The 9,092-nt window shown below is 46.3% G+C and overlaps 1 protein-coding gene across 1 annotated transcript in view; it reads right to left on the bottom strand.

The window, feature by feature from the left end:
• PTDSS2 (phosphatidylserine synthase 2) overlaps positions 1-9,092 on the bottom strand; it is a 34,028-nt gene that overhangs the window by 3,243 nt on the left and 21,693 nt on the right. Inside the window, exons 5-10 of the mRNA XM_031061510.1 lie at positions 7,556-7,690; positions 6,738-6,788; positions 5,178-5,291; positions 4,024-4,142; positions 3,238-3,352; positions 1,455-1,600 (exon numbers count right to left, since the gene is read on the bottom strand). Of these exons, the coding sequence (XP_030917370.1) occupies positions 1,455-1,600; positions 3,238-3,352; positions 4,024-4,142; positions 5,178-5,291; positions 6,738-6,788; positions 7,556-7,690 (680 nt within the window). The remainder of the gene's footprint in view (positions 1-1,454; positions 1,601-3,237; positions 3,353-4,023; positions 4,143-5,177; positions 5,292-6,737; positions 6,789-7,555; positions 7,691-9,092) is intronic.

Here is a 9,092-nt window from a genome sequence, read left to right as displayed (position 1 = left end):
TTTGTAAATACAACCATGGAACAAATCATTCTTTCCCTGCTCTTCCCCTACAACACCATGGGAAGAAACCTGAAGGATCCTTGGCTTGAACTGATGTGCAAGTGAAGCTGGTAAATGGGGGCAGATCCTCTCAGCCTGGATGGCCTGGAATGTAGGAAGGGATTACAAAATCCTCAGCAGAGAAGGTGTCAGGTAAGAGCTCAGCTCTGCCCTTCTGCAGGAGCAGCCTAATGTCAGCTCTGGGGGGCATCAAGCAGAGCCAGGAACCCCAGGATGTGGGGGCAGCCACCTCCCCCAGCAGGAGATGGTGGCAGGGACAGGGATGCCCAGCTCGGGATGAGCTGCTCCAGCTCATGGAAAGAACAACAACCAGAGCCAGGGATAAGGCACTGGCCAGGGATGGCTCTCCCAAATTCCAGTGTTATGCCACGTGGTTGGACAGAGGGCAAAGGAGCTTTTCCAACCCCAACACAAGATGAATGGTGCTAAGGAGAGGAGCTCAGCAGCGAGGCAGAGACTCTTCTTACCTGTGAGTTGGAGGCACGTCCCAAACCAGTAGGTCCAACACCAAGGGCAGGGCATCCTGCCCCTGCGCAATGTCCTGAATTCCGACTAAGCAATGTGGGCTGGCCCTTCTTCCCACTTCTAGGAGTCAAAGCCTTGCAAGGGAAACTGATCTTCAGACCATGTTGGAACCCTAAATTCTGAACACAGACACTTTGTTGCGTTGGTCAGCGACAGACAATGAACACCCCTGGAAGCCAGGCGGTGCCTTAGGCTGAGGATGTGGGCTCAGGCAAGTTGTGACATTAAAAGAAAAGGTGATTTTGAGAACAAAGCTTTCTCAGCTCTCACATGGTCTGCAGAAACAAAAGCAGCAAGGACAAATATGATGCTGAGGTGGGAACGGTCTCGAATACATGCACTGCTGTGTGTGGTGCCTCACCTGCAGCACATCCTGCTACCCAGGGCCTCTGACCTGCAAGAGGATGCCAGGAGAGCTCCAGAGGGCCAGGGGGAAGAAAGTTCAAGGAAAGAAGTGCTTTTAAGAATCACATTTTTTTAGTCTAGGCCCTGATGTCCCTAGAGGGCACATCCAAGGACTGCAGTTCCTGGCTCTCGGTCTGGAATCGGAGTGCAGCACTCTGCCCACGAGCCAGGGGCACTCCAGCTCATTTCCACATTCCCTTCTCCACAGAGAGATCATGTACCAGACACTGAGGTTAACACAGTGCACACACAATGCCCTTAACAACAGCTGCTCTCTGACCAGGGGGAGTGAGAGCGGTACCTCGGAAACAAAGGAACACGGAGCGGATGCTTTGGGATTAGGCCTTTTTGTCCCTGACAAGCTGAACTGAACTGGTGCCCGAGATGGATGCCAGCAAGCTGGAGCAAGTTCAAAACAAAGCACGTGGAGCTCGACATAGGAAGTACAGAGAGGTGGGGCTTACGGGTCGTCCATGAAGTCGTAGATCTCCCTCATGGCCACTCCTCCCACGTTGACAAAAAACACCAGGCGTAGCAGCACCAGGTAGTGTTCAGGGGGCATCCACAGCACAAACTTCAGGTAAAATGTATTCAGCTCTGCCAATAAAAACTGGGAGGGGGGGACATTGGAATTACATTTGGAAAATACCACTGGATGGAGCCTGGAATGCCCCTCTCTCCCTGAATGGCTCCCCCTGTGCATTTCTCAGCCCTGCTCACTATCACCAAGTGAACCATCAGCATCCACCCAAAACTGGGTTTTTAAACACTTCCTCTACTTTGGAAGAGGCACTAAACAATCACAACAAAAAGCTGGACAAGCAGTACCCTCAAATTTCAAGCAAGGTTTTGAACTTCAAACAAAGAGCCCAAAGTACCTGCACAAACACTGAGAGCAAATCCCAAAAGCACAGCTTTTCCTTTCCCTGCCCTTCAAAATCCAGCTGAGGGAGCCCCACCATAACAAAAGGCACGAGCTGCACATCCTGGGGGGCTGGGCTGGGTTGCTTTTTCTCAGTTATGTAAACTCACCCTCAAAGCCAACTTGGGAAAGTTGATTATAAATTAAGAGCAAAATGTTCTCTCCAGCAGCTGCCCTGGCAATGTGCTTAAGGGAGCAGAGAGACACCAGATTGTCACTTCAAAAGAAGTGATAACAAAGGGCATTAAGCCTTGCTGAAACCCAAGGAGTGAGCCAGAACCTGAAGCTGCTTAGAACCTGTCAGCTGAACCGGGGATGTGCTAAAAGAAACATAATCCCACAGCTCAGTATAAATTCACTGGGATCTCTGTTGCAGCAGCACCTAAACCCCCATTTCTTCAGGGTGCAACCAGCAACCTTTTTGGGGAAACATCTATTTTATTTATACTCTTTTAGTCCTCCCACAGAGCAGGCCTGGTGTGCCACGTGAGCTTGGCCAATGTGTCCTGCAGCAGGAATTGGGTGCTGGGAATTTGTTTTGGCAAAACACAGAGTTCTGTCCTGTGCCACTGAGCCTGGTTCATGCCCAGTGCCCCTGGATCACCACCAGTGTCTGGAGATGGATTTAGTTAAATTTCACAGCTGCTGGGCTGAGATAAGTTTGAGTTGCTCAAAGCAGAGCCAAGCGACACCCCATGGATGGCACAAAGGCCAAAGTCCCCTGGCTGGCAAAGGGGCAGAAATGGGAAAAAGGAGGAGTAAACTGGGCAGTTTACATGCCTGTCAGTCATGTGGGTGACAAGTTCAGTTTCACAGGCACTGGTATGAATTTCAGATGCTGCATTCCCAGCATAAAACAATTCCACCCACTCAGGTGCTGTGTGTGCAGAGAAATGTAAAAAAAAAAAAAAAAATTCTAGGAGAATTGAACAATTTAGGCAGATCTGTGCTTTAGGAGTGAGCTCAGAGGAGCCAGAGGCCTTGGATACAGCCCCTTCCAGCGATAAAGTGACCTGTAGCTGCATAAAACTGAGAGATTTGAGCTACTTTCACCCACAGTCAGTGCTTTGGGGAGCAGCAACTTGCAGAGAACCCAAAGATCCCAGTTCATACTGCTCCCACTGCCAGAACAGTGGGCAGCAAGCAAGGACAACCCTTTCTGCAGTGCATCTGTCACCTGCCCCAGAGACACAGACACAGCCCCCTGTTCTGCAGGATTGGGAAGGGAGCCCTGCTGGCCTCAGCTTCAGGAGCATCCCCAGAGCTGCAGCCTGAGTGACAGGACCTGGAAGCAGGGGACAGGAGGGCCAGAGAGGTGTCCTCACCACGAAGATGATGCCACAGACGGCGAGCCACCTGCGCAGGCTGGAGGCTGGCTTCCACTCGAACTTCACCCAGCTGTAGGGGGTGAACTGGAACACAATCCTCTTCATCTTGCCTCTGGAAAAAAGCAAAATAACCACTGCAGCCTGAAGGGAAAGCAGGCAAGAGGCATCTGCCAGTGTTCCCATTTGAGACACCAGTTCAGATATGCAAAATGCCTCCCTTTACTCCATTAAAATCACAACTTAATGAGATTAGCTCTGAGCTTGTTATTTTAATTATCAATTTAAGCTTTAATATACTACACCCACTGTTGTAAGCAGTTCTGCTCTGCTCAGCAAAGACACTACAGAGCACGATGGGTCATTACTGGTACACAACTACAAGGGATTTATTAAATTTTAATTCCCAGTGTCCCAGTTCCTGTGAAGTTCTGGTTACTAGGGAATGCAAAAAGACCAAACAGATCCTTGCTGTGAATGGGAATATGATGCCAACTTGGATTCCTGCACCTCCTTAAACCATTTCATCAAATAAGCTCATTTCCACAGGATGCCCTCACTCCCAGCCATCAGGCAATGTTTGGGACACACAGGTGGATTTCCAACAATCTCATTCACAAGGTGAATAAAACTCTCCAACAAACCTCCCTGCAGCAGTAAGTCACTGGATCCTGGAGTCACCTGGGAATTCTTTAATCCATATTAACCCAAACAGAACAACCAAGCTCTTGAACAGGGGCTCAGCCTTTGTGCTGTGCCTGTGGAGTTCCCTCCTCCCCAACTTACTTGTAGGTTGGAATGTTCCAGAGCCCTTGCCACTTGTAGGTTTTCAAGGAAAGCCAGGACAGGGTCTTCATCCCACAGTAAATTCCTAACCCGTTACATAAGATCACATCCATTATCCACTGGAAGGAGAAACACAGGAATGATGCTGGGGAAGGAACACTAGAGCTTGGCAAAGGGAATCACTACAGGCACACCCCTGCATTCCAAGGAACGGGACAGTGTTAATCCCACAGGTTTTCTGAAGGTTAAAAAGCTTGGCTTGATGTCTCTAATAATGCACTGACTTTTGAAAATACAATCATGGAGCAAATCACTCCAAGTTTGGGTCTTCCCCAAAATCCATCCAAGCACAGCCCCAGAGCTGTGTGCCCTGACTGCAGGGAATTCTGATCACTCTGGCACCAACTTACACCTCACAGGAAAATAAAACACAACTTTAAAAGGGTGTCCTGTAGCCATGATATTTTCTGAAAAATCCTTTCCTTAGGATTTTTTCTCCCGAGAAGCTGAGAAGCCTCAGAAACAAAATGTAAACAATGATTATCTGCTGCTGTGGAATGCAACAGGTGGATCTGTGATTGGTCTCATGTGGTTGTTTCTAATTAATGGCCAATCACAGTCAGCTGTCCGGATTGTCTCAGTCAGTCACAAGCCTTTGTTATCATTCTTTTTCTATTCTTAGCTAGCCTTCTGATGAAATCCTTTCTTCTATTTTTTTAGTATCGTTTTAGTACAATATATATCATAAAATACTAAATCAAGCCTTCTGAAACATAGAATCAGATCCTCATCTCTTCCCTCATCCTAAGACCCCTGCAAACACCGCCACAGTATCCCTTTAAGCTCACACCAAATTTTGCCTTTCTCTGGACTTCAGACTTTATTGCTTTATTGCTTATATTTGCTTTATCAGCAAATATTTGAAAACGTTCAGGTACAGCTTTAGATCCTCCCTGTGGTGTGAAATGAACCCAAACAAATATTTAACCATGTCCAAGTGTTTGTAGGACACAAAATGACAGAAACAGTGACAAGCAGGTCACAAACCCAACAGGGAGCAGTCACACATGTGATACAACTCAGCTCTCCTCACTTCCTAGCCCTCCCAGTAAAATCTGTATTCCCAAACAAACCCTGATCCCTGCAGTACATACGTGATCCCACCAGCATTCACTGAAGTTTGGGAGCTGGTGCTCCAGGCTGTACTCCAGGAACTCAAACATGACACTGATGATCATGCACATCCACCAGTCCCGAATCATCAGAGTCTGAAGGGAGAAAAAAGCCTTTCAAACAGCTGCTAAAAACATCTACAATTGTCTCCAGCATCCAGAAAAGGATCAGGAAACTCAGGACAATTTTATTTTTGTGATATGATGGTCCAAATGCTCATAGGCCTCTCAACTTATCACCATTACCTGCACAAGAAACAGTAATGATACCAAAGAAAATCACCTCCATGCCGGCCAAAGCCAGCACAGGAATACAGATTATGATAAATTCTGGTAAAATGGGATTCAGCAGGAGAGAAATTAGTTAAATGCATGGAATTACTGGGTGTTCAACCACCACAGGCAGCAGCTTCTTACAGTGCTCAGAAAAGGCTTTTCAGAGCCTTTTATGGGCTCTAAACGACTCCAAAGCCACAATAATTTCTGATGAATGAGGCCCATTCATTCTCAATATTGCCACCCTGGTGCTTTGAGATTTGGGGGAAAAAATCCAAACACTAGCCCATCTCTGTTTATTGAGACAACACACTCAACCTCCAGCTTTTAATAGAGAAATAGGTTAATATTTAACAGATTTAAGAGAAAAAATATGCTATGGCTCTGAGAAAATCCAGCAGTCAGTCTCCTTCCAGCTGGGCAGCCCAGCTTCTCCTGCAATTCTCTTGGAAAAGAAAGAATCCAAGTTTTCCAAATTGAGAATCCAGTTCATTAACAGAACAAGCTGAAGTCCAGGTTTCCCCATGCCCAGCAAATTCACCTCTGGTTTTGAGGTGAACCACTCACAGAACACATCTGCACTGTTAAATGAAAACACAAACCAACAGTTCCAGCTTGTTTTAGAACAGCCAAGCTCTGTCAGTTTGTTATTTGAACAGCAAACCCAAACAAGGTCTGCAGGGGGCAAAATCTCCTGAGTCAGTCAGCCTGCTTGGGTTAAAAAAGGTAATATTTAGACCAAAGTAATCAGCAAAACATTGTTGAATGTTCTGCCAGAGACAGGCACAGCTGGAATTCCTTCTGCAGTTGCTTGATACCAACTAAAAAGTAACAAGAATTAAACCATTGCCCATTTAATGGTTTAAAATCCTGATCTGATGCCACTGGGAAAGCAGCAGCAACAATATTTGCCTTTGGGAATATCACTGTCACTGCCAGCCCCACACTCCACTTCCAAAGGTCATTCCAGCATTTCTGTGGCTACAGGAATTAAGTTTTTTACTGATCTGACCCCAGGATGAATCCCTGTGGAGAAGGAAAGAGCCTGTTGATGTAACAAGGCTCTGGAAAGAAATGAGGTGGTCTAACATGGGCAGGAGACAGGAAAGAAAAGGCAGAAAAAGGCTTTTGACATATTGATATGTATTTTCATGTATTACAAACAGCCTGGTTTAAGTGACGAAGGCCTGGCATCACAAAAGCAGCAGCAGTGAGGCTTTGGGAACAAAGAAACAAAGTTCCTAAGCTGAAATGAGTCATTGTTACCTTCAGGTACCACCCAAAAAAGTGAGCAGGAACAAATCCATCCAGTTTGTCCTGAAAATCAAAAAGAGAGTGAAGGTCAGAGCCTTTTTATTTTTTTTTCTTCCACGAAAAATGCAGCAATAAACGTCTATTTTTCCCACACGTGAATACTTGCACTCCTTCATCAGGAAGGAATTTAGCAGAGCTTCTTAAATCTTACCAGCCTGCCAACCCCTGGACACAGAGCCTTTCCCTCTACTTTTATCAGATTCCAGTTTTTGATGCACTGAAGATTTACAGGGTAGACCCAAAGGATTTGGGTGCTCCTCACTCCATGCAATCAGGGAGCTGTAATTAACCATCATTCCTTTACCCTGGAATTTCTGCCAGTGAGAAACCTGATGGCTTTTAGGACTCAGAAAAGTCCTGCACTAGTGGAAGGTGTCCTTGCCCATGGCAGGGGAGGGGGTTACATCATCTTTCCAACCCAAACCATTCTGGGATTGTGTGGTGCAGCTTTAGGGCTCTGTGCCCCAGGGTGACTGAGAAGACTCCTCAAGCACACCAAGAAATCCAAACTCTGAGGGGAAAATCTGACACCAAGGAGCTGAGAAAGAAGAGCTGTTGAACCCTGGGCAATCAGGTAATTGGGATCCAGAGAGACACACCCCCATGTGATGGACAGGAAAGGTCAAGAGAAGAGAAATGAAGAGGCTGGAGAGTCACTCACAGGCTGTGCTCTAATTAAGCACTCAGCCAGACCCACAACTGCACTCTGAAGAGCCCAACGAAGCAGCTTTTTACCCAAAACCAGCCTCATGAGTGAGTTTGCTCCTTACCCAGATGTTGTGGAAGGGATCAGTTCCATTGCCAGGGTCATAAATGAGGCAGTTGCCCCCGTAGTCTCTCTCAGGCAGAGGAACCCCCAGGTGGGGGTCGATGTACTTCATGAACTGCCTCCCGTCCTGCACCGTCTGCAGGGAACACAAACCAGGAACCCTGAAGGACTCACACACCATTAAGAATTAAGAATTACCCCTTTTTCAAATTCCTTGAGGAAGAATTGTTGAAATACAGCCAGGCACACACCTAACTTGGAGCCTTTAATCCTAAATATTAAGGGAATAAAAGGCTACAGAATGACCTTAAAGATGAAAAATCAGCGATTTTAACGCTTTACCCCAAGCCACTCCTCTGTGCTCCCCGTCTCTCCCAGAAGCTTCACACAGCTCATCCTTCCCAACACCCATTTCCAGTAAGGTCCCATGCAAACAGCAAAGAGAAATTATCAAAATGACCAAAATGTGAACTCATCTGTCACTAAATCAGCCACACACTTGCTGAGCATTTATTTCCCAATGGAATCACTCAGTGTTGTGGTCAAGGCTCGACCCTGCAACATCTGTGACAGGCAGCAAAGCTGGACAAAGCCAAAATTAATTGAGTAATAATAAAATTACAGAATAAACTGCTGAACTCTGGGACAAGTTTCAGCCACGAGCAAGCTTGGATTTGCTGTCAGGAAGTTCAGCCACCTGCAAACTCAGCAGAATTTAACCTTATTTAAACCTGGGTAAGGCAATGATGTATTTTTAGTAGAGAGCTGAGCAACATGAGGGAGTTCCTTAACCACTAAATCTCTGCTGACACCACACACTGCCACAGGGAAGAAAAGCCATCCCAGGCTTTTCTGTTGGAATTCAGAACCACACCAATAAAAATCACTCAGTCTGACTGCAGCTACTCAGGAATATCATGCTGAAGGATGGCTGGAAAAAAAACAGGGTGGCCAGTCCCACTTTCTTAAGCTCACATGGCCTCTAGAAGCAAAACTTTAAATTAAAAAAGCATTCCCCACCCTTCTTTCACACAAAATGATTTTTAGAGCTGCCTGATGAGTATATTGACTCAAAATATTTAACTTCTGAGAATTGTACAAATCAGGGGGAAGTTCTCAGTTTACTAAAGGACAGGATATGGCAAAATGTTTAATTTGGAAGCACCAAGGGCACATCTTTCTATGAAAAGCCTCCTCTCCTCAGCTCCTGCCACCACACAAAGCTGGGTGTGAAGTTTTGGTTTATTGCAAAACCCCCACACCTACCAAGAACCTGTCACTCCAGGTAAAAGATATTTCCAAAGGTGAAACCAGGTGAATTCCCCCTGAGTCACACATGGCCCAGCAGGACAGAGACTGGACTGTGAAGCACCAGCTGCTGAACATGAACTCCCTCACCAGCTCATCTAAAACCACTTCAACAGTGTCTACCCCAGGCTGAGGGTGACTGGAGGTCAGAGCAGGTGAAATATTTTTATATTATCATTTCCCTCAGCCTCATAGTCTCATTAAACAGCCTAATGATTCCATCTCACAAA

The sequence above is a fragment of the Geospiza fortis genome, unplaced genomic scaffold (genome assembly GCF_000277835.1).
Source record: "Geospiza fortis unplaced genomic scaffold, GeoFor_1.0 scaffold450, whole genome shotgun sequence".
Taxonomy (NCBI): domain Eukaryota; kingdom Metazoa; phylum Chordata; class Aves; order Passeriformes; family Thraupidae; genus Geospiza; species Geospiza fortis.
The sequence above is the reverse complement of the archived record's forward strand: the minus strand, read 5'-3'. Positions and strand labels throughout refer to the sequence as shown.